At 42.7% G+C, this 26303-nt stretch overlaps 1 protein-coding gene across 1 annotated transcript in view; it reads right to left on the bottom strand.

The window, feature by feature from the left end:
- Positions 1-15658, bottom strand: part of LOC120526370 (cytosolic phospholipase A2 gamma-like) — a 114320-nt gene extending 98662 nt beyond the window's left edge. The window contains exons 1-2 of the mRNA XM_039749505.1: positions 15589-15658; positions 5830-5952 (exon numbers count right to left, since the gene is read on the bottom strand). Of these exons, the coding sequence (XP_039605439.1) occupies positions 5830-5846 (17 nt within the window). The 5' untranslated portion in view covers positions 5847-5952; positions 15589-15658. The remainder of the gene's footprint in view (positions 1-5829; positions 5953-15588) is intronic.
- Between the last annotated feature and the right edge of the window lie 10645 nt (positions 15659-26303).

Here is a 26303-nt window from a genome sequence, read left to right as displayed (position 1 = left end):
TTTTCACAGAACATTGAAAAAATGGGAATTGGTAAAATAGGTTTGATATACTTTATTAATCCCTAAGGGAAGTTGACTTTTTGCATGAAATTTGGAGGTCAGGGCACTGGGTTAGCCATTGTACAGCACCACCAGGGCAATTTTTAGGTTGGGGATTCAATGGAGTAGGACTCCTTCAGGTAGCAATGGGATTTGAACCAGAAACCATCCAGGTAGCAGCACAGTACCCTCTATGCTAGTTTGAGGTTGCTGATCACAAATATGATCATATTTTTAATATCTGACTCTTTACCTGTGGTCCTAACCCTCTAAGAGCCACTCCTAGATGATTAAAAAATGACAAATTTCAAACATAAGCATTTGGGATATAATTTTAAATCATTTGAAGGCCAGAGATTATGAATATGATATTAAATTTAATCCAGTAGTGTAGTCCAGGGTATACGCAGGTATACGGCGTATACCCACTTCTTATTAGGTCGTCACAGCGTATACCCACTTCTAAATCCCCCTGTTAAGGGTATACGCTGCAGTGTAATACAGGGAATATGCGGGTATACGCCGCTTTTCAGTCCACACACTGTGACAGTCTACATCCACACTGACACGCTGATACGCATTTATGTGCTGCAGGCACGTCAATTTTTTTCTGCCATCGTTGTCTGTTTTGATTACGTTTTGGGAGAACTAATGATTGGTTAGGGCAAACGGATTACGCCAATCAGAGGCAGAGTAGGGCGGGACATGCTGTTCCTTTGCTAAACCGGGAAAAATATCCTTTGCCGCAACCTTCCTGTCGGTCCATTGTTGCATACCAAAATATGTCCTCACATGAAAAGTTAATAGTGAAAATGAAGCGAACCATACAAACAAAAATTAGCTTTCAGAACAAACGACCTTGTGAAGCTACATTATTGCTACTGTCCAGTCGGACAGGTAGCCACAGCCCAACGCTCACAGCCTCTCAGTCCCCAACCCTAGTCGGAGGGGGTGCTGACGGGGGAGGTGGTAAATCTCCAATCGACTTTGCAAATTCAATGGAAGAACACGTCAACCATGGTGAGTACTTTATAATGCAAGATTTGTAAATTATGTTAATACAGCGTTTCTACAGCATTAACTAGCAGCTTTTTATTTAGTTTCATTTATTTTTTGTTGTTCCAATTTGCTCATGCTGTGGCTAGTGTTAAGTTAGCTTCCCTAACTTTCATTAGCATCAAAGCTTCTAGCTGTCAACAAATTCCGGTTGGTTGCATTTTAAAACACAAGATATTTCAACCTGACTTTCACATCAGTGCTTATTTTTGAGTATAGACAGACTAACAGGTGTTGGGGAGAGTTTATAACGTTACATTTACACCGCTTTCCCCGAGCACTAGCTGGTGTCCAAACGGCCTGGACATTAAAGCATTTCTAGCTTAAGTACGCTATTCTTCCTGAGAAATGCTGATTTTAAATTTGAAACTGTGTTAGTGTGTTGGTACCATTTTCACACCAATAATTTTATGACTAATACCAATAATGAATGGCTACAGCCTTGTTATTGCTCTCTGTTGTCATAGCTAATGAATATTCAGAATGGTCAAATATTTTATTTCGAAAATCAGCTGTTTAAATTTTGTAAAAAATAAATGCATCTCTGACTGAAAAGGCTTTGGCTTCATGTTAAATGTATCTAATATTAATGAAATGGGCCTCTGTACCACCAGTAATTTTTGCATACTGCCACTGACAAATCATTTTAATTTTATAATTGTTTCACTCTCTGGCCTTCACTATCTGTTGCAGATTAGACACTGTTTACAAAAGAATCTACTTTTCCTCATGGAGTAAGAAAATGTATGCATTATGCAGTTGAATCATTCATTAATCTAGGAACCAGACAGATCTGCAGAATCTGCATCTCTAGTTTGTTGATCTCGTAATGATACTTGAAGTATACTTGAAGATACTCAGAAGTAAATAGTACTGTCCCATTCTAGTGGGAACTAAATATGTAAGACTGTCACTATTAATAATGGGGCACTTTTTTCTTTTGCTGTTTAGGTCGCTAAAAAATTTGGGGGCTAAATTTACAGTATACCCACTTCTCCAGACACCACTACACCACTGATTTGATTCTATACTAGCCCTCTATTGACCTCTGTCAGAGGGTGAAAAATGACTAATTACTATTGCAATTAAGAACATTTAGTCTTTAAACTGTAAGGTTTCTAAACTCTTTTGAGACTACTCCCAATGGAATGACACGCTGAAGAGTGTCCCGAAGCGCAACCGCTGCGTCTGTGGAAGACAAATCCAAAAAGATCGCAGTCATGCTATGAGCGTCTGCAGTCGATGGGTCATCCAAGAAACATTATAAATACAGAGAACAGTATTACTTGGCCACTAACCTGGCCACAACTCTGCCTGATCACTGTGTCTGTGTACAGGAGAGTGGCAGATTCCGCTACAATAAATAAATTACAGTGTTGTTCCTGTTTCAAGCTGAATAAAGCTGGTTTTGCTAAAGTACTGAGACTCAACCTTGTGTTTTGGGGTGCAAGGCAAGGACTCACACGTCACAAACACACATTTTAATATTTCAACTATGTGACAGAACTATTCTTGCTTATTAAGTACTTCTACCTCATGAAGTAAATCATTACATTTCTTATGAACACCCCGAATTAGCGTGATTTATGCTAAGTCAGACTATTTTTTAAACTTGCAGTTTTTCTTTAACATCATGTACAGCACTCTATGCCTTGCATGAAAAATGTGCTGTCGAATGCCTTCCAATGAGGAAGCAGAGCCTGGGGACTCTGAGATGGGCTCTCCCATTTCTGGGACTGAGGACACTGAGGTGGTTAAAAAACTCCTTGGTGGCAGGGCCCTGGGGGTGGATGAGATATGCCCGGAGTTCCTCAAGGCTCTGGATGTTGTAGGACTGTCTTGGTTGACACGTCTCTGCAACATCGCATGTACATCGGGAACAGTGCCTCTGGATTGGCAGACCGGGGTGGTGGTCCCCTTCTTTAAAAAGGGGGACCGGAGGGTGTGTTCCAATTACAGAGGGATCACACTCTTCAGCCTCCCTGGAAAAGTCTATTCGGGGGTTCTGGAGTGGAGGGTCCGTCGGAGAGTCGAACCTCGGATTCAGGAGGAACGGTGTGGTTTTCGTCCTGGTTGCGGAACAGTGTCCTGGAGGGTGTATGGGAGTTTGCCCAACCAGTCTACATGTGCTTTGTGGACTCAGAAAAGGCGTTCGACCGTGTCCCTCGGGGAATCCTGTGGGGGGTGCCCGGGAGTATGGGGTACCGGACCCCCTGATAAGAGCTGTTCGGTCTCTGTACAACCGGTGTCAGAGCCTGGTCCTCATTGCCAGCAGTAAATCAAGCCCGTTTCCAGTGAGAGTTGGACTACGCCAGGGCTGCCTTTTGTCACCCATTCTGTTCATAACTTTTATGGAAAGAATTTCTAGGTGCAGCCAGGGTGTTGAAGGGGTCCGGTTTGGTAGACTCAGGATTGGGTCACTGCTTATTGCAGATGATGTTGTCCTGTTTGCTTCATCAGGCCGTGATCTTCAGCTCTCTCTGTATCGGTTCGCAGCTGAGTGTGAAGCGGCTGGGATGAGAATCAGCACCTCCAAATCCGAGACCATGGTCCTCAGCCGGAAAAGGGTGGAGTGCCCTCTCAGGGTTGGGGGAGAGATCCTGCCCCAAGTGGAGGAGTTTAAGTATCTTGGGGTCTTGTTCACGAGTGAGGGAAGAATGGAGCGTGAGATCGACAGGCGGATCGGTGCGGCATCCTCAGTGATGCGGGCTCTGCATCGGTCTGTCGTGGTGAAAAAGGAGCTGAGCCGTAAGGCAAAGCTCTCAATTTACCAGTCGATCTATGTTCCTACCCTCACCTATGGTCATGAGCTATGGGTAGTGACCGAAAGAACGAGATCGCGAATACAAGCGGCTGAAATGAGTTTCCTCCGCAGGGTGTCTGGGCTTTCCCTTAAAGATAGGGTGAGAAGCTCAGTCATCCGGGAGGGGCTCAGAGTAGAGCCGCTGCTCCTCCGCATCGAGAGGAGTCAGATGAGGTGGCTCGGGCATCTGATCAGGATGCCTCCTGGACGCCTCCCTGGTGAGGTGTTCCGGGCACGTCCAACCTGGAGGAAGCCCCGGGGAAGACCCAGGACACACTGGAGGGACTATGCCTCCCGGCTGGCCTGGGAACGCCTTGGGATTCTCTTGGAAGAGCTGGAAGAAGTGGCCGGGGAGAGGGAAGTCTGGGCCTCTCTGCTCAAGCTGCTGTCCCCATGACCCGACCTCGGATAAGCGGAAGAGAATGGATGGATGGATGGATAAATTTTACACTTTTTTGTAGTTACTTTATCATAAATCGTCTGTATCCCCTGGTCAGTTACTAAATAATATGTATCAGTTGTTCACTCTCATTTTACACACAGATTGTTCAAACAAGGCATCTTCAAATTAAAAGGCAGGTGGAAAGTGTCAGTGCTGCAGTCCAGTCAAACCGCTATGAGCATTCTCATTTGTTATAGCAAACTCCAGCAGAATATGGACCTTCTAAGTGTTACAGTGAATGCTGGTTAACTCCTCTCATATTTGATTTAACTCTTTGAGGGCTGAAAATTTTTTCCAAAAATCTCAGTTTTCTGAAAAGCACACAAAGCAATGGTTTCACACATAAATCAACATAAAACATCTTTTGCTACACACTGGCTACTGTTGGCGTTAGTGGCTGCGCGGGCGGGGGTCGGCGTGGTTGGGTTTGTGCCTCGATGGCTAGCAGGAATGTTGTCCTGTCGCACAACAGGTGGGTGTCAGTGGCAGTCGCAGTGTGACACAATATGTTTTGTACCTCTTGTCATCATAAGTGGTGGTCCTCCCAGGCAAACGCTGCTGTAGGCATAACAGCTACACGAACGTGCTCAGCACCACGATCAGCTGGGGACTGATCAGATGACGCTGTTACCTCACTTGCGTTTTCGATCTACGTCTCCAGATCACTTGCATCAAATTACAAGTCAGAGTCCAATTCAGCGATAATACTTAATACGCCCATGGAGTATTTTAATTTGCACATTCGCTTTAGTCTCTCGCCAGATGTCGATGCCATTATAGAGGTTGTTTGCTCTTCGCCACTCACACACGTGCAGGGAATCGAGGTTAAAACAACAAACCAAGTTAATTTGACTTCTAGCAAAGAGAGTTGAACTAAAGTGTAATGGTGTTTTGTCGCAGTTTACAGCCGATTACCAACCTCTACCACTGAATTTCAACAAAAGTTGAAATAATATTTTATAGACTGACATCTAGGCCACTGTGTACATTAAACTTGGATTTTCTTTTGCATCAGTTTCCCGTGTGGCACGGTGGTGTAGATGGTACTGCTGCTACCTTACAGTAAGGAGAGCAGGGCTCATGTCTCAAGTCCTCCCTACGTGGAGTTTGAATGTTTCTCCCTGTGCCTCTTTGAGTTTTCTCCTGATGCTCTAGTTTCCTTCCACTGTAAAAAGAAATTCATGTTAGGTGAATTGTTGATGTTTAATTGGCCCTAGTGGGTTTGTGTGTGGGTGTGTTTGCCCTGTGATAAACTGGCACCCCGTTCAGGGTTTGTTCCAGCCTTTCTTCCTATTCTACCCCTAAAACCCTGGTCTGGATTAAGTGGGTTAGAAAATTAAACGAAAAAACAGTTTCCCAAATGCTGTTTAAACTCCAGGCCTATAATTATTACTGATTATGTTTGTTTTGTTTTTCATTTAGTTTTATCGCCTGCAGACCTGGAAGAAACACTTTAACTTAGTTGTCTGTAAAATATTAAAAATATTACTTGAACCAGTTCAGCATCGTTGCTTGGGATGGGTGAAACTTCTCTTCAAAAACAAGCACCTCAGCTGCGTAATCAATAATCCAATCCTTTTCTTCTCAGTGTGTATATTTTACAAAATATACTCTGCAAAAATAAAAAAAAAAAGAATAAATACTGTAAATAAAACAAAGTTACTTTTTGCTTATTCCTGTGGTTCTCCTGTCCTGCATGTGATGTTACCTAAAATTACAACCTTATGCTGTTTATTTCAATTTACGCAGTCCAACACAAACAGGTGGGTCATCCAATGTTCAACAATAATCTCTAGTCCATCCTGAAGACTTCCCAGATACCCCCAAACTAACTTAGAGTGTCAGAGATCAGACTGCACTTTTGCTTTTTTTTAGAAGTGATTCATTTACAGAGAAACACACTTTTAGACAGATAGCAGTCAAACAGTGTGGCTTCAGATATAGGTATGTGAGAGTCTAACATTTCATGGTAACAGAAACCTTTAAAACTGTTTAATTCACTTTGCCGTTGGTTCACTACCTGAGTTTTCTATCTTGTAGATGCCTTCACAGAGCTCAATAGTGCTGATGGAGTCCCCTGTGAATTCTTTTATTTTCCAGGTAGAGATGACTGGAGTCAAATAAGTGAAGATATTTACTTGTGCCTTTAAAAAACTCAAATATTGTTCTTTCAATTTCAAGAATTGTACCCTGTACTCCAGACCTAAGCTGCATCTTAACATCAAGTAGGAACAGGAAAATAGAGAAGATTACCATGAGCAGAGTCCCATGCTCCCACTGCAAGTATGAAAACGTCTCTCACTTTACAAATACAGGAAGCAAACTGGAACACAGGAGTCTCTGTACTGCTCTGGCACCCTCTGCACAAGTAACTTTGGTGTATTTACTCTTAAGATTTTACCAAGTCTGAAAGGCAAACTTATACATACATACAACAAGCCTTTAAGCATAAAAGAAGCATGTTTTGGCACAAGATATTACTCCATTTTCTCATCCTTATTTTCTGCTCACAGCCATTAGTGCTACATACTTTTCCAGTATCACAGCCTTCTTACCACGACCAGCAGGAGGTGTGGTTGCAGCTAGTAGTTGCAGTGTAACAGTTACTTCATTCTCACTTGTGTATGCATTAAAACAGAAATTAAAAAGATACTATCATTTTCAGATGACTACCATTTTCATCCCAAATTTGTATTATGGTGAGGGTTTCCCCATAGTACAGACTACAATTTTTCTGTTTTCTGTTTGTTTCTGTCGAAACCTTAAATAATCTCTCTCCATCCTATATTTCGGAATGCCTATCACCTTACACTCCAAATCGCAACCTTAGATCTTCAAATAGGGGTCTTCGTATAATTCCCAGAGGTAAACTTAAAAAAATTGGTGATGTACCCTTCTGCTGTTATACACCTAAAATCTGGAATAGCTGACCGATAGAAATTCGACAGGCTGATACGGTGGAGAACTTTAAAAAACTGCTGAAAACTTCTCATAGCTACATTTTAGTGTAACCCTGATATTCTTTGTATGCATTGAATGATCATTTTTATCATGTCTCCGCAGTGCGTACTAACCCCTACTTTCTGTTCTTTCTCCAGTTTTCTGTGGTGGCGATCTGCCACCTTATCAAAGCACCATGCAGTCCTTACATTAATGGATTGAAGGCCAGATGTCCACATGACCAACATCATCGAATTCCTCCATGTGAAGTCTGAAAAAAACATTCGGACTGATTGAGATAATTTGTGTTAAGTAGAATGCGTAACCTCAGAACTCCTGTACATTTTGTTTTTGTTCTCCAGCCCTCTGGAGTTTTTCATTTTGTTTTGTTTTTTCTGTCCTCCCTAGAAGTTGGACCTAACTTTATTCTTTGTTAATTAGTATTGCCTAATTCTTATATTTTTATATTTTTTCTTTTTTTTCTTCATCTTGTAAACACTTTGAGCTACGTTATTTGTCTGAAAATGTGCTATAGAAATAAATGTTTTTGTTGTTGTTGAAACAAATATTCTGGCACCCCCTTTCATGATTCCTTCTTCCAAGACTTGGCTAGTCAGATTCTAACACACTAGTCGCAGTTTGTGTAAATTTGTGGCTGATCTTAATGTGGTTGATTCATTTTATTTAATTAACCCCTTTTGTACTCCCTTTTTCTCATCACTTTAACTCACAGTCATTCATTGATTACATTTTTGTTCCTCGCTCTCTAGTTTCTGCCATTACTAATGGTAGTCTCCTCTCCTCCTGCATCTCTGATCATAAGTGTGCTATGCTATACATGTTTACGCCCTCTCTTGTCTCCTGGGCACCACAATGGGAATTTAATACATCACTTATCCACTTTTTGGAAGTAACAATCAGTCCCATTTTCCAGATGCTTAACACTGCCCTTTCTTCATCCCACCTTAGCACTTTATTTAATTTAGCCCTGATAACCTTGTTGCTTAAAGAGTATGAAGACCCCACGATTACTCCAGTTATCACCCATTATCACTAATGAATTTTGATGTGAAGCTGCTTGCAAAGACACTTGCATATGGGCTGTAGGCAGTGATTTTTAAACTGATTCAAAGTCGTTTTATTAAGTCCCGTCATGCGGTTGACAATGTTCGGTGCTTGCTGCATGTATTGTATGTTGCCCCTACTCTTTCCACACCTTCTGTTATTTTTTTTTTTTTCCCTAGAAGCAGAGATCCCATTTGAAAGGACTTCCACACTTCTCTTTATCTTTTCATTACAGCCTCTGGCAGTAGCTCTCTGCAACTCAGAGTATTAATCAATATGGAATAATATCAGTCCCATGTTGATTAAAGATATACCCCCAAAAATTTCATTGTATGCAGACGATGTTCTTCTCTACCTTATTAATACTCCTGCTGATCTTCCCCATGTCCACAATCTCTTTACCGTCGATGAAGCCCTGTCTGGTTTTAAGATTAACTGGTCTAAATCTGTTCTTTTCCCACTAAATTCTTTTTGTCATCTCTTTACATTCCCCTCATTCATTCCCCAAACAGTGCCTTTCAGATACCTGGCTTTGAACATCTATGACGGGGTCCAGGGACTTGTAGCTGACAACTTTCGCCGTGTTCTGAAAGGTGTCAGAAACTCCATTTCTTCTTGGTCCCATCTCCCTCTCTCATTCAAATCCAGACTGACAGCTGTTAAAATGAATTTGCTCCCTAGAATTAACTTTGTTAGCTCTACGCCCCCTGTTCCTCCTCCACCTATGTTCTGGCAATCTGTTAAGTATCTGGTGTTTTCATTACTTTTGAATAACAAGAGACCATCTATTAAACACTTTACTTTAATCAGAAACAGGTCAGTTGGGGGCCTCTGCCTTCATGATTTGGAGGTGTACCACCTTGCTTGTACTCTAAGGCCAGTCTGGAGCTCAGTCTGCCCTCCTCAGCATCCTCCATCCTGGTTGCCCATAGAAACAATATATATTTTCCCCCATTGCACAACTTCATTTCCATTTCTTTTTAAAAGTCCCTTTCTCCTATTGTTTGCCCCATTCTACCTTATGCCCATCAGACATGGAGAAGTACTGAAAAATTGATGGGTCCTTTGCACAGATGCCACCTCCACACTCCTTTATTTTGTAATTCTGCCGTAAATATCAGAGGGCATCCAGTTTTTCTGGTATAGCTGTGCTAGGAGATACATTTAATGAGTCAGGGCTGGAAACATTCCTTTCTCTTTGAGCTACACATCCTATCCACTCCACTTCCTACTAATTCTATTTGCAGCTGAGGTCTGTGATCAGGACATGTGGAGTCTCCCTTTCTTGCAACTTTCCAATGCTTCCTTGTTCTCATTTGCTTCATCCATTTCCCTTTAGCCCAAACCAGTATCTGGCCTCTGTTTCCTCCTCTGCAAAAGTTCCCTTCAAAAATACTCCCAATCATGTCTAATTGGCTAGCAAACCTTTCCCCATGCTCTGCATTGTGCTGGAAAACCATCTTTCTAAATATCATAAATTGCTCTAAAAATCTTAATCACCAGCACACACGATTTAAATTTGTTCATAGACTATCTACTGGAAACTAGAATTAGATTTTCTATGTCACATTTGTCCTGTGGCTCCCTGACGATATGCGGCTGAATCCCTCTCTCTTGTCCCCTCATTTTCTCCTCCTCTTATAACTTTCTTGTCTTTCGTCACTTTCCCTTTCTCTCTCAAAAATGGAGCCTTATAATGACTATAGCAGATAAACTGCTTTTAGCCTCTACCTGGAAATCTCCTGCCCCTGTCTTTCCTGCAGTCTGGAAGTCTTCAATTTATAATCTTGTCCTCCTTGAACATCTCTTCTGGCTCTATTATCCACACATGGTTTCATGCCGCTCAGTTAGTAAAGAGCTGGTCAGTGGTTACTCCATGCAGCAGTTTCTCCTGTCCACCTTTCCTTTTTACTTTTCTTTTCTCTTACTTAGCCTTGAGCTCCAGTGTGTGTGTGTGTGTGTGTGTGTGTGTATGCCAGTTTACCTGTTGACTCACCTGAATCTCCTTTTTTCTGTTATGTTTTGTTTATCTGTTATATATATATAGTGATGTGAAAAACTATTTGCCCCCTTCCTGATTTCTTATTCTTTTGCATGTTTGTCACACAAAATGTTTCTGATCATCAAACACATTTAACCATTAGTCAAATATAACACAAGTAAACACAAAATGCAGTTTTTAAATGATGGTTTTATTATTTAGGGAGAAAAAAAATCCAAACCTACATTGCCCTGTGTGAAAAAGTAATTGCCCCCTGAACCTAATAACTGGTTTAGCCATCCTTAGCAGCAATAACTGCAATCAAGCGTTTGCGATAACTTGCAATGAGTCTTTTACAGCGCTCTGGAGGAATTTTGGCCCACTCATCTTTGCTGAATTGTTGTAATTCAGCTTTATTTGAGGGTTTTCTAGCATGAACCGCCTTTTTAAGGTCATGCCATAGCATCTCAATTGGATTCAGGTCAGGACTTTGACTAGGCCACTCCAAAGTCTTCATTTTGTTTTTCTTTAGCCATTCAGAGGTGGATTTGCTGGTGTGTTTTGGGTCATTGTCCTGTTGCAGCACCCAAGATCGCTTCAGCTTGAGTTGACGAACAGATGGCCGGACATTCTCCTTCAGGATTTTTTGGTAGACAGTAGAATCCTTCCAGCCTTCCAGGTCCTGAACCAGCAAAACAACCCCAGACCACCACACTACCACCACCATATTTTACTGTTGGTATGATGTTCTTTTTCTGAAATGCTATGTTCCTTTTACGCCAGATGTAACGGGACATTTGCCTTCCAAAAAGTTCAACTTTTGTCTCATCAGTTCACAAGGTATTTTCCCAAAACTCTTGGCAATCATTGAGATGTTTCTTAGCAAAATTGAGACGAGCCCTAATGTTCTTTTTGCTTAAAAGTGGTTTGCGTCTTGGAAATCTGCCATGCAGGCCGAGTCGTGAACACTGACCTTAATTGAGGCAAGTGAGGCCTGCAGTTCTTTAGACATTGTCCTTGGGTCTTTTGTGACCTCTTGGATGAGTCGTCTCTGCGCTCTTGGGGTAATTTTAGTCGGCCGGCCACTTCTGGGAAGGTTCACCACTGTTCCATGTTTTTGCCATTTGTGGATAATGGCTCTCACTGTGGTTTGCTGGAGTCCCAAAGCTTTAGAAATGGCTTTATAACCTTTACCAGACTGATAGATCTAATTTACTTCTGTTCTCATTTGTTCCTTATTTTCTTTGGATCTTGGCATGATTTCTAGCTTTTGAGGTGCTTTTGGTCTGCTTCTCTGTGTCAGGCAGCTCCTATTTAAGTGATTTCTTGATTGAAACAGGTGTGGCAGTAATCAGGTCTGGGGGTGGCTACGGAAATTGAACTCAGGTGTGATACACCACAGTTAGGTTATTTTTGAACAAGGGGGCAATTACTTTTTCACACAGGGCCATGTAGGTTTGGATTTTTTCTCTAAATAATAAAACCATCATTTAAAACTGCATTTTGTGTTTACTTGTGTTATATTTGACTAATGGTTAAATGTGTTTGATGATCAGAAACATTGTGTGACAAACATGCAAAAGAATAAGAATTCGGGAAGGGGGCAAATAGTTTTTCACACCATTGTGTGTATATATATATATATATATATATTGTGGCATCCGGCAGGGGGTGGAGCCCAGCCGGGATACCCAGGAGGACCGGAGGAGGGCTTGTACCTCCTCCAGACCACGAGGGGGCGACCACCCTGGTTGTATTGGGGGCCACGGGTAGACGGCTTGGAAGCCCAACCCTGGCGCCCCAGTGCCTGAAGAAACCTGGAGCCCACCACTTCCGCCACACCAGGAAGTGCAGGGGGGAAGAAGACAGGGGACACCCGGAGAGGGCTGGTGGTCGGGGCGGGGTTGTCTGGCAGCCGGCTTCCACCTGCTGCCTCCCCGCACGCTCGTCCGCCCAGCTGTCGGTCATCGCAGCAGCCTCTCGTGTGGTGGGAGGGACCGCCTGGCAGGCAGTACTGACCATCACTGCTGCTAATGCGTCCCGCCCCTTTTTCTCTACGGCACAGGTCTCACTCACCTGCACCGCTCTGTCCTGCTGGTAGGAGGCTGGCATTCCGCTGGCATGAAGCCATTCAAACAGGGCTCCGCACGGGCTGCCGAGCTTCTTCTCAAGCCCCTCCTTCAACTCCTGCAGGACCTGAAACTCTTTAAACAAGGACTGTAGGGCCAGGACAATGGATTGCACCTTCCCTACAGCCCAGGAAATGTTAATAGTTTCGGTCCCCTACAGGCCCCTTCGGGTATTCCGGAGGTGAGGGGAGAAGGTTCGTCATCCCCGCCTGCCAATCCTCCTCGGTGGGTGATTGACATGCGCCCTCCCCCCCTTTACCTGCTTCGTGGGGCTGCTCCAACTCCTGTTGCAGGGACACCGTGCTGGGAAGCTCGCCCGGGCTCTCCTCCCCCAGCTAGCGGCTCAGGCCGAAGGGAAGACACAGCTCCGCCTCGCTCTCTCCCGAGCTGGCTCCGCCGTCACGCCATGGACACCCGTCCCCCTGCCCGAATCGGGTGCTTCGCCCCTCGGCGTCTAGGAGGTAGGATGACTCACACGCGGAAAAACATACCCGCGGCCCGTCACCTACCTCCGGTTGCAACCCATGCGGTGGACTAGCTAGGCGGCATCTGCCAGTTGGCCTCTGTGTCCGCCCGGCTTTTTTCTTCCCCATTGAACGGTGCCTGCAGCAGCTCCTTGGCGGCCTTGGTTGGGCTCTCTCGCGCTGAGCAGCGCGTGCCGGCTTGCGGCCCCTACCATGTGTGCGCGCTTCAGTGCGCTGTGCTGAGCTTGCCTGTGGCTGCGTCGGGAGTGCGCTCTCCGTGCAGCCTAGTCAAGCATGTGCCTTGCGCTGTTGCGCTTCGCTATGCCGGGTCTTGCAACAAGTTTTGATGCAGGTTCCGGCCCAAATGGACGGACCGGGATCCTGCCGGCTACGCCAGATGTAAAAGGAGCTATATAGCGCCCGACCCGGCACAGACCACGCAGAGGCACATGTACAAAAACACACAGGCTTTTATTTTTCTTCAGCTGTGTGACACGTCTTCCCCGTGCCAGACAGCCCAAACACAGTCCCAAAGCACAAGCAATACTCTTCCCTCTCTGGTACCACCACTCCTCCCAGGCAACCTCGTCCTCTTCCTCCCGATTCTGGCTACCCAGTGGTGGAGGCTGGCTTGTTTTATACCCCACCCGGAAGTGTTCCAGGTGCTTGACCACCTGGTCTTAATTGCACCTCCGGGTGGGGCTGAAGATTCGTCCAGCCAGGCTCTTGAGTCATGGCAGCGCCCCCTAGAGGCCACCCCCTCTCCCAACCAGGCTGTAGAGGACTCTATGTCCCAGGGAGCCACGTGGGAGAGTGGGAAATGAACATTGGCCAGGGAGGCTGCCACCTAGCGTCCTGGGGGAGGTAATGAGCTGGAACATATGTAGCAGGGGCGTCCCGACCGGGCATGGGACCCGGCTGTCCGTCACAATATATATATATATATATGTGTGTTATTGTGGTGTTTCCCTCTACTTACCCTTTACCTAGGGGTAAGTGTACTCGTCAAGTTCATTATCAGGTTGGTCTACTGTCGTACCTTAAGATTACCACATGTATACATAGCTAAACGCAGACACACAGACCCTCACCACAACAGTGCCCTACGAATGACATACACACAGCTGGTTAACCTCTAGCACTTTAAACCACACAAGTGCCTCATGAATAACAAAACCTGTCACTCTCTCATCACTTCAAGAGACTTACTTATTATCGACACAAACAACATATGATGTTTTAAATATATCTAAGACCTAAATATTACTTTTGGTCTCCAAGAAAATATTCAAACATACAAAGGCTCAGCATTCTTGACTATAGGCTATTTATCAGCCAAGAATGCCTTACTTTACATCTTGTTCCCTACTATTGGGTGGAGCTCGTACCCTCAGCCCTTAATAAACCTTGCAGCACAGAGCATATGGCAAATCTCCGGCTGCACCAGGTGCTCAAAGAAATCTAACTTATTACTTCAATCACTCTATAGACGTTAAGACAAAGCATAGAGAGTGAAAAGCAGCATGGTATTTATTACATGAATAATAATATTAGTAGATTAAAGCATAAAAGAATAGGTGGGTAGTAAAGTCTGGATATATATAGTCTTTAGAAAAAGCTTACAAAAAGTAAAAGATGATAAGAATAAATGTCACAGGAGGCTTCTGATATAGAACTTGTAGTTGTTCATGAGATGCTTTGCTGATGATGAGATGGAAATGGTTGCACATTGCTGGCTTTCTCTTCTGACATTATTCTGTTCTCTTCTTCTTCTCCCCTTCTTCCGTATGTCGCTCTTCAGACGAGGCATATTTATTATAAAATTCTACCGGGGGTTTTGCGACACGTGATTGTTAGATATTGCGATTAGCTGGCTGTCGATATGATAGGTAAATTTAGCTCAAACCCTTTAATCTATCTTTTCCCCAAATAATAAAGTTTTTTGATGTTGCCTAGTACCTACTGGCATGTCTTCCTTTCCACAGCTATAAACCAATTTACCAATTTGTTTTGAACAACTGTTTTAAAAATGACGTATAATTTGGGAAGAGGATATGCTTTTGATATTAAAATGACTATATAACTGTCTTGCATTAGAATTCATCTTACTTGGCTTGAGCAAAATATAATGAAAATACAGAGAAAATTCGCAGATTGTATACCCCATAACAATATAGGCCAAAAATCAGTTATTATTGTTGGTTTTCTTTTGCTGTATAAATTTGATTATATTTACAGTATATATATATATATATATATATATATATATATATATATATATATATATATATATATATATATATATATATATTTCAAACACATTTTTTATAAATTTAGTCACAAACGGCTGTTGTATGTTGTGAACCCAAAACAATGAAATTTGAGGTAATCCATTAACACCATGCAAGTCAGATATTTGAGAATCATGCAAAAAATGTTGAAATTGGTGGTCATCTTAAACATAGCTAATTAACTTAAACACTTAACAGACACAGCACGTTTATCAGACCAAATCTGTTCATGTGCCCTGAAAGTCTAAAACAACACTTTTAACACTCATACTGTATAAATTTGTTGTATTCTTCTTAAAATTAAAATGAAAAAAAAAAAAAAATACTGAACAACTGTATATCTGCTCTCAAATTACATACAGTCAGATGAATACTTACCTGTGCCAAATGCTGTGAAGTTTTGATTTTGAAATTTATGATCTCGTAAAAACCTGCAGGCAAGTCTAGATCTGAAGGATGTGGCTCCCGGGTCTCCTTTTCATTTCAGACGTGACAAAGGTGTTTTTTTTGTTGTCAGCCAATCAAATTTACCTTTCAATGATGTGACAAAAATAATTTGTGGTTTTAATCTTTTCTTTTTTTTTTCGGCCACCTATTTTTATTTAACAAGACCAGACATTAAAAACCTGTTTTTAAAATGAATGACTAAATAAAAACAACAGTGACAGTGCGCATACTGTTAAAGTCAAGTCACGTTTGGGAGCATGCGCTGGTACAGAATGTTGCTGCACCCACTACACGACAGAACATTTCAGGATCTCATTTGGCAACCCCCCAGGCAGACACGCGGTCCAGTCCCATCCCTCAGAAATGACTCTCTATCAGCTGCAGCCAGGTGTTAAGTGGGCGACCCCTTGGCCTGGACCAACTGCTCAGGTCCCCAACAATGAGGATCTTACGAGCTGGATCACCCTCAGGGAAACGTTTCACATGGCTGTAGTACTGCAACTGACGCTCCCTCACAATGCATGTAATGTGCCTCATTCGGGACTCCATGAACAACCTCTCATTCGACACAAAGTCAAACCACTGGTACCCAAGGATTTTCCGGAGAGACACAGTACCAAAGGAGTCCAGTCTTCGTCTCAGGTCACTGGATAGTGTTCATGTCTCGCAACCATATAGCAAGACAGGAAGTACCAGGACTCTAAAGACTTGGACCTTCGTCCTTTTGCATAGACATCAGGAGCGCCACACACCCCTTTCCAGCGACCTCATGACCCCCCATGCTTTCCCAATCTGTCTACTGACTTTACAGGAAGAGTCACCAGAGACATGAATTTCACTGCCAAGGTAAGTAAAACTCGTGACAAGTTCGACACTCTCTCCGCAAACAGACATACAGATGATGGCTGAGCCCAAGAGGTCATTAAAGGCCTGGCCCTTTGGTTTTTATCCAGAACACTCGCAAGCCTAGTCACTCAGACTCCTCGCTCAGTCTGTCGAGCACCCCGATCAGAGCCTCCATTGACTCCGCAGAGATCACAGCATCGTCAGCAAAGTCAAGATCCTTGAATCTTTTTTCACCAAAAGATGCCCCTCAGCTGCTGGACCCGCGACCTTGCCCAACACCCAGTCCGTACAAGCGTTGAACAGAGCAGAAGGAAGAACACACCACTGATGAACCCCAGAATCAAATGGGAAAAATACAGAAGTCCGTCCTCCACGCTGCACAGCACTCACAGTACCAGTGTACGGGATTCCCTCGAGATTGCTGGATCTCCACATTTTCATAATGATCAAAACTTTTAAGTAAACATATGTCCTGACTTCAAAGGCATTACTGTGTAGCAGTATCCTCTTTAGCAGGTATTTGTAATTTTTTGTGAGACTATCGTAGAATGGCAAACTTGTGGTTTAAAATTACAGATTCAGGCTCAGATTATCTTGTCAGGAATCTCTCACCGGCTCCGTTGAGGTTGTAACCTGCCGTGGAGAGTGGAGGTGTTGCCGCTAAGTGAAAGGTTTGACAATTTATTATAAACTAAAAACTGAAATATCTCATTTCTAGAAGTATTCAGACCTTCTACTTTGGCACTCAAATTATGCTTAAATGCACCCTATTTTCTTTAACTCTCCCTGAGATATGTCAAGAGCTTGACTAAATTCATTAAACATTATTTGGAAAGGCACACGTGTACGTGTGTATGTAAGGTCCTATAATTTATGCTAGATGTCAGGAAATAAAACAATAAGTCATGAAATCCCAGGAATTCTCTATAGACCTTCATGGTGAGGCATACAGTATATCAAGTGTGATTACCTGCTGTGCCAGCAGTTGGCACTGTGCTGTAATCCTTTCTCTCTCTCTCTCTCTGCAGACCAGCTGACTGATGACTCTTCCACCGATGATGTCACTTCCGGTTTTCACCTGGACCCGCCCCCGCCAGTCTTGCTGCCATAAAAATCAACACTTATCATTCATCCTCAGTACTATTCTGTTGTGAACTTGTGTCGGTAAGGACTGTTTACAGTCCCTGTGGGTCGAGATGGGGAAACAGCGGACACAACTTACTGAGAGTATGACGCAGAAGCAGGCAAGTTTGGCTCTCCACCAGGACCAAAAGAAAGCTCCGTCCCAGGTATTTTTACCATTACAAAATAATGATGACATTGAAACATATGTTCTTATTTTCAAGCACACCACCACATTGCTGGTAGCAAGCGGAGTGGATGAACATACTGGCGCCATTCTTGAAGGGTAAGGTGCAGTAGAGTACTACCTCAATGAGAAAGCCACAGCTGATCACAATTGCCTGAAGGCCAAAGTGTTAAAAGGGTATAGCATCTCCCTAGACCAGTAGACGAGGGTATGCCAGTAGTGGTTATTCGACCCAGAGTGGCTGTCACGTTCCCAGGCTTTTGACATCTGCGGAAAAGTAGGGTGTTGGCTAAGACTAGATGTAAATAACTCAAAGAAGGTTGTTTAGCAAGTTGCCTGTGACATTCTGGTAAACGCACTCCTCAAGTTCCTCGCCCAGCCAGTCCAGCAACAAAAATTCAAACATATGGAAGCCCTCATTGAAACCCTTGAGTGGCACAGGGGATCCTTGCAAAGTGACTGTGTGGAACAGCCCGCTCGCCAAACTGTGAAGATGGGACATGTCGCCAATCAGGACCCTCCGCAACACAGAGCCTACGACAAAGCCCAAGGAGAAGCAAACGTCATGCCACTCTGTTCCAAGTGTGGGGAAGCTGGGCATACAATCCTCAACTGCTCTCATCTCGATGAGCTAAAGGGCTGCAGTTTTGCAAAAGGAGGAAAGTACAGTGCAGTTGCTAACCCCTTATCTTTAACTTGTACAGAAGTGGTGTTAGTAAATGGTCAAAAAGTCTCCACACTCCGGCAGCATCGTTTCCATTGTCACTTGCCATTATGTGCTCCTGCAACAGTCTGACCTGTTTATAAGGGGAAACTTGGTGGTATACTGTGGTGGACTGGCACACTGCCGAGGGTTTGTTTCCTGCCCTGTGTTGGCTGGGATTGGCTCCAGCAGACCCCTGTGACCCTGTAGTTAGGATATAGCGGGTTGGATAATGGATGGATCGAACTTGGTGGTTATAGGTTGGCTTTATGTGTCATCAATTTACTATACAGTCAAGCAGGATTGCATTCCTCTGAAATCCATCCTATCTGGTGCTATTGGGGCGAGACTTGTCAGATATTAAAAGTGACGTAGCACATTCCACTCCTGGGTGTTCTCTGGGGCTTGCTATGGATGGGGAAACCCTTCCCAAGCTGTCCCCACTCTGCGATCACAGCCAGTTTCATTGAGGAGTCACATGGTTACCCAGTGTGACATGGTAGACGCGAAGGGGATCCCAGAGTGAGTCACCTCAGACTGCATTGGTCTATTGCTGTCAAACACCGCACCCACTGAGGTCAGCCCAGACCCTCTATCTCTTTTAACATTTTCACTTTCTTTGAAAGGGAACAATGGAACGATGATTCCTTAAGGTTTGCCAAAAATGCAGAAGTTTTTAGTAAATGGAAAAACGCGCTAAAAATGCCATGCCACAGGAACTGCATTTTGTTATTAATAATGATTTGATATATCGCACAGCAGAGCCAAAGGTTCAGGTGCAATCATTGTTACTAGTCCTGCGGACCTTCTAGTGGCAGGTTTGTAAGCTAGCACATGCCCATCTCTTAGGCACCCATCTGGGAACTGAAAAACACTCAAGAGCATCAAGCTCAGATTCTATTGACCAATGGATGAATAAGGAGATCTGACACTTTTGCACTCCCTGTCTGCCATGACAATTGAGACAGATTATTAGGTGGGACAGTGCTCCTCTAATCCCCATTCCTTTAGCTAATATTCCCTTGATATTGTTGGACCTCTTGAACCCTCAGCCAGAGGACATAAATATATCCTTGTGTTAGCTTACCCTGAGGCTACCCCATTGGGAACAGCCAATTAAAAAAATATTGCACGGGAATTGATAAGGGTCTTTGCACATATCAGCATTCCTAAAGAACTCTTAAAAGATCAAGAGATGCCACTCACCTTGGAAATGTTCAGAGAGGCTGCCAAATTACTCAGGATTAAGCACTTAAGGACCTTAGTATACTATACTCAAACTGAGATTCTATTGGAGAGAATCAATCAGACCATCAAACAAATGCTTGGTAAGCAAGGATGGGAGGAACTGGGATCAGTTGCTCCTCATGTTATTTGCCAATCAGGGAGTTCCCCAAGTCTCTACAGGCTTCTCCCCCTTTGAACTATCATATGGGCAACAACCAAAAGGGCTATTGGACATACTTAACACTAGAATTACCAGAGCCTACGAAAAAACTTGTAGATCTGGCCCACCTGAAATCTGTTCGCACCTCTCTGCCAGCGTCTTTTGTCCCATAAATGTGCAGATAAAGACAAGCAGCAAGCAGCCTGCTATTCCATCTCCCCACCAACTTAGAACATGCACAAACTTCTCCCAGCTCATGCCTTGATTGATTTTCTGGGACTGAAGTGCTGGAGTTTTAGAGTGGAAGTAATAGATCATTATTTGGAACACATGCATTTCATGTGTGTTCCGTTTATACAATAATTTGTGTAAGCAAATTTTTAAACAGAAACGTTTTTCATATTTTAGTAGAAAATGACAAAATGTAGGCATAAACTATATAATGTGTGAAGCCTGAAGTCCAAAGATCAAATGAACACTTTTACAAAAGGTTCAAGGATAAGACAACAGCTCCTGTGGCGTAATGGTAAGATTTGCTGACTCGTAATCAAGAGTCCCTGGTTCAATCCCAACTGCCTCATATACTGTATTTGCTGTTTTCAGTAGTGAGTTGCTCTTATTGTTAATATTATACAGTACACACATACACTTGGTTAACATCTGTAACAGATGGTGTACATTTATAGTACTTGTAAAAGTTACCATCTTATTTTCACTTTAACTCTCTCAATCACGATCACAATACATACTACCGTCCCCCCACCCAGGGATTGGACGTTGATAGTTTTTATTTGAAACTGGGAGTAACTGTAGATGTGAGTGGTGTTTTGAGGCAATGGAACTGGACATAAAAGCTGACACACAAACGCTGGCAAAACTGTGTTCTTCATATCTCACTGTCACTTGATTTTTTTTAATTCAGCTTTATTGAGTGTTCCTGCTCACGCTGAATTAGTATGTGCCTTATGGTCCATGATGTAAAAAAAAAACAAAACAAAAAAAAAAAACAGAGACATATGTATATATGATATTTGGAATTATTCGTTTTATGACCTGTATGGTACATTCGGAAAACATTGTGGCACAGATGCAACATTACTTATATTATTGATAATCATTCACATAACATCTTGTGGTTGTAATCAGTGACCGTGTTTTTTTTTTTTTTTCCCCCAATCTTGCCAGTCTCCACGTTGCTGTATGGGCTGTTTCTTTTGTACTCCAGAACATGCAAAGGAAAGAAAAGTACAGACAGGTCTGTCCAGCGCTATATGTAATCATCAAATTAAAATGCTCACAGTTCACACTCACACAAGGGCCGTCCTTCCTACATTTAAGACCTGTGTACCTGTTTCTGACAAAAAAGCAGGCTTCCAACACAGTGTTATAGGATTTGCAGATACTGCATTTAGTAACCTTAGGCAAGCCATTTCATCAGTACCAATCTTGATGTCTCCTAACTTTTCTCTGCCTTTCATCCTCTAGACCAACGCTTTGGACACAGATTTTCGTGCCATACTGAGCCAAAGCATTAATGTTGTTGAACACCCTATCATGTTCCTGAGCCAGAAACTACTGGACCAGGAAACCAAGTAATATGAGGCTCTGGTGATCAAAAGGGCTGTTAACCAACTGAGGTACTACCTCATAGGCCATGAGTTCACCTTTGTCACCGACCATACCTCTCTCCAAAGAATGGAGGTGCCAAAGGAATCAAACTCATGAGTCACAAGGAGGTTCTTGGACCTCCAACCTTACAGCTCTTACTGTCTCTCATCGTTGAGGTACCCTCCATGCCAATGCCAATGCTCTTTCACAGGTTCACGGCCACTCGGTTCAGGCCACCCAACCCAGCGAGTCTTGGCTCTGTGGGTTGTGTCATACGCATGGGAGACAGCTTACAGGCTCAAATAACTATGATTACCCAACGAGCCAGGGGTTGGCACTGTGCTCTAATCTTTTCTCCCTTTCTCCCTCTGCAGACCATCTGACCGACAACTCTACCACCACTGACATCATTTACAATTTTTGCTCTTTGGACACATCCTTTCCTGTCTTCCCACCATAGAAGCCATCACTCAACTTCCACTTCTTATAATCTGTTCTGAACTCACGTCTGTAAAGATGTGTTTGCTTTTTGGCTTGCCAAAACTTCAAGAAAACAGGTTTACCAAGGTGGTACCCCCAAATATTTTTCTGTTTTGTCTCATTTATTACTAATCTCTGCTACATTTTTGTAACACTTGTTGGGAAGGGCTCAAATATGGTTCAAAATTTGTTTTTCAGCTATCAGAAACAAGTACTGTGATTACCACTCCAGCTTCTGAGAAGTGAATTTGCTAGATGTTTGGTGTAAGAGGTGGAAAGATGGAAAATTATTTAAATAATTCTAACATCAAGTGAGTTCCAGTATTATATTTGACTTTGAGAAGTCAAATAATTTCCACATGAGATTAAAAAATCTTATTGTCAAAGTCAGATTCATGAAGCCACTCACCTTTATTAACATGTACGTAGAGCCACTCAGTACATGGAAAGAGATGACTGACTTACAGAAGGTAACACTTCTTATATGTACTTGTCAATTACAGAAGTATATAATTAGTTTCATTTCTCCTGTCTTGCTAATGAATAATAAACAGGACACTTGGAGTCAGGATACACTCCATAATACGGGTTTGTTATTCATACTAGTCCTTGTGCTAATGTAGCAGTGGAACTAGGTCACAGATCAATAGACTTTAATTAAAATGCTTTCTAAGAGTGTTAAAAGCAAAAGTCATTCAATATAATCAATACATAATCAAGCACTGCAAATCACATTTATCAGTAAAAATCAATTTTCACACAGGCAGTGGAACAGGTAAAAGTTGTTGGCACCTTGAAATAGTTAACAGTGGACACTTTTTGCAGGTGGTGCAGCACCTCACCCTGAAATACATGCTGGGAAACACGTAACATTCAGTATTGTCCTGCCTGATCTAAAGAATCCTCCAATTAAATGAGAAACAATTCATGTTAATAATTCACCAGAATATGGGTGTGAGACTAGCAATTGCTTATTCAGCTGAAATCAATGAGTCATCCAAACATAAAACACAAAATTGCACCTATGCTGTTACCTTTGTCATCCTTTGCTTTTAACATACGAATTCAGAATTCTCTGGAAGTGACAGTGACATTTGTCTGGTACAAAAATCACCCTGGGAAACTGGCCCATCTGAAGATATGCTTCTAAAGGATTTCTGTTTATCCTTCAATAGAAAAGGAGTTCTTTTTCGTACATAGCCTGTTTTATTCCCCACTAGAAGACTAATGAAACACTTTATATAAAGGATTTAGGGGTATCATAACTTGGAGACACCATATTACTCTACCAAGGAGTTACAACTGCATTGTTGTACTCTTTGTTGTTATCAGTGCATGCAGTTCACTTTATTTGAGGTTAGTTTTACTGTCACAGAGTGCTTAATGGGGGAATGGTTTGATGAATTATTCATGTGCACGAGGGAGATCAGCACGGCCATCCATCATTAACTACTCCATGGATCATTTAGGGTAGCGCCCACACTCATGACTATAAAGATCTGAGTACAGGTGAAAAGGGGAAATGCAAAGAAAAGTCAACGTGCACAAAAAAAAAGATAGACAAAACTCAGGACTGGTAACCAGTGTACAACTGAGAGAGAGAACTGGTTGTTTGAAACCCCTGCATAGCATGAGAGAACTGCCATCCTGCGGAAAAGTGGATCAAAGCTGATGAGTGAGTGGGAGTAAGGATGAGCAAGGGCTTTAGGAAGTTATCTTCAGAGACTGGCGGAGGAGGCAAAGAGATAGCGTGTGCCAGGCTGTAGAAGACCCAGTGGGCACTGGCTGAGTTGGCTGTGAGAGAGAGAGCCGAGGGGACCACATTCATTGGTGTTTAACACCTGCTGAACAGACCTGAAGAGAGAACTGAGGAGAAAAGAGTGAGAGAGAGAAAGGGGACTCTAGTACAAGCCAATGGGAAAAGGCAGATTCTGTTTTATTCCTAGTTTTAATTATTTACTGTTTTCTAATTGGATTTTTATCCTCTGAACTGTTTTAAGAATTATTTATTGGAAAAGCATATTTATTGAAGACTTTTAACTGCACCACACAATTGACACGGAGGCTCTGCTTTTAATAAATAGTCACATTATTGCACAGTTTTCACAAAATTTGTTGTTGTCTACTCACTTTTCTTAGTCTATCCTCAATTCATAAACTACTAGATGCTCTGGAAAACGGCAACAGGTTGCAGGCACGAATCATTACATTTTGGTGGCATCAGTGGGATGGACTAGTGGCAGTGAGGGACAAAGACGTAGGACAACAGCAAGACGATTGGTGCCATAAGAAAGGACCCAATCCTTTCAGAGGCCTGGAAAGACTGAGAAAAACAGACTTTTGATATTATGCTTATTTTTTAGTTGTTTTTGTTAAAGTTCATGGACTTTTGATGCCTTGGAAATTTTAGGGATGGTTTGGGGGAAAGGGAGTTTAGGACAAATGTGTGTGTGCATGGTCCATGCCTTGGACCTAAGATGCCAGAGTAGGCGTAAATTCTTGTCGGCTGTGTGAACTGGAAACTTATTGGGACTGGTATATGGCACAGCATGTCAGGGTCCATGGTGAAATGATGAAGTGCAGGTTTTCTTATTTAAAATAGTGCAACTCTAATTTGTGAGTGTAGGTGTGTAGGAAGAACAGGTAAGCATTGGGTGCTTTATGGGGTAATGGGCTATTTGAGAGAAAACCATACAGCAGTCAGCCATTAGAGGCAGTACATACACTCTCGGGTATAAAGATCTGAGTACAGGAAGAAAGAAAGACAGAGACCATACTTGTTAGTGGAAACCAGTGTGCCAGTGAGAGAGGGAACTGGTTGGGAGAAATCCCACAAAGTATGTGAGGTGTGCCATTCTGTAAGAAAGTGGATCAAACCTGTTGAGTGAGAGGGAGCAGAGGCAATCGAGGGCTTTAAGGAGCTCCATGCAGTGACTGGTGAAGGTGGCAGAGAGATAGAGCCAAAGGGACTCTGTTCATTAGTGTCTCACACCTGCCGAACAGGCCTGAAGAGAGAGTAGGGAAGACAAGGGAGAGAAGGGGGATGCTGGTACAAGAAAAGGAGAAAAGACAGATTTATTGGTTTTTGATGGTAGGTAGGTAGGTACAGTTGTGCTTGAAAGTTTGTGAACCTTTTAGAATTTTCTATATTTCTGCATAAATATGACCTAAAACATCATCAGATTTTCACTCAAGTCCTAAAAGTAGATAAAGAGAAACCAGTTAAACAAATGAGACAAAAATATTATATTTGGTCATTTATTTATTGAGGAAAATAATTGCATATTACATATTTGTGAGTGGCAAAAGTATGTGAACCTCTAGGATGATCAGTTAGTTTGAAGGTGAAATTCGAGTCCGGTGTTTTCAATCAATGGGATGACAATCAGGTGTGAGTGGGCACCCTGTGTTATTTAAAGAACAGGGATCTATCAATGTCTGCTCTTCACAACACTTCCCCATGTTTGTGAAAGTGTATCATCGCACGAACAATGGAGATTTCTGAGGACCTCACAAAAAGAGTTGTTGATGCTCATCAGGCTGGAAAAGGTTACAAAACCATCTCTAAAGAGTTTGGACTCCACCAATCCACAGTCAGACAGATTGTATAGAAATGGAGGAAATTCAAGACCATTGTTACCCTCCCCAGGAGTAGTCGACCAACAAAGATCTCTCTTAAAGGTGTGTAATAGTCGGCGAGGTCACAAAGGACCCCAGGGTAACTTCTAAGCAGCTGAAGGCCTCACTCACATTGGCTAATGTTCATGTTCATGAGTCCACCATCAGGAGAACACTGAACAACAATGGTGTGCATGGCAGGGTTGCAAGTAGAAAGCCACTTCTCTCCAAAAAAAACATTGCTGCTCGTCTGCAGTTTGCTAAAGATCACGTGGACAAACCAGAAGGGTATTAGAAGAATGTTTTGTGGATGGATGAGACCAAAATAGAACTTTTTGGTTTAAATGAAAAGCATTGTGTTTAGAGAAAGGAAAACACTGCATTCCAGCATAAGAACCTTATCCCATCTGTGAAACATGGAGGTGGTAGTATCATGGTTTGGGTCTGTTTTGCTGCATCTGGGCCAGGATGGCTTGCCTTCATTGACGGAACAATGAATTCTGAATTATATCAGAAAATTCTAAAGGAAAATGCAAGACATCTGTCCATGAACTGAATCTCAAGAGAAGGTGGGTCATGCAGCAAGACAACGACCCTAAGCACACAAGTCATTCTACCAAAGAATGGTTAAAGAAGAATAAAGTTAATGTTTTTGAATGGTCAAGTCAAAGTCCTGACCTTAATCCAATCAAAAT

Source organism: Polypterus senegalus, chromosome 3 (genome assembly GCF_016835505.1).
Source record: "Polypterus senegalus isolate Bchr_013 chromosome 3, ASM1683550v1, whole genome shotgun sequence".
In the NCBI taxonomy this organism is placed as follows: domain Eukaryota; kingdom Metazoa; phylum Chordata; class Cladistia; order Polypteriformes; family Polypteridae; genus Polypterus; species Polypterus senegalus.
Note: the sequence above shows the minus strand (reverse complement) of the source record. Positions and strands in the feature narration are given on the sequence as shown.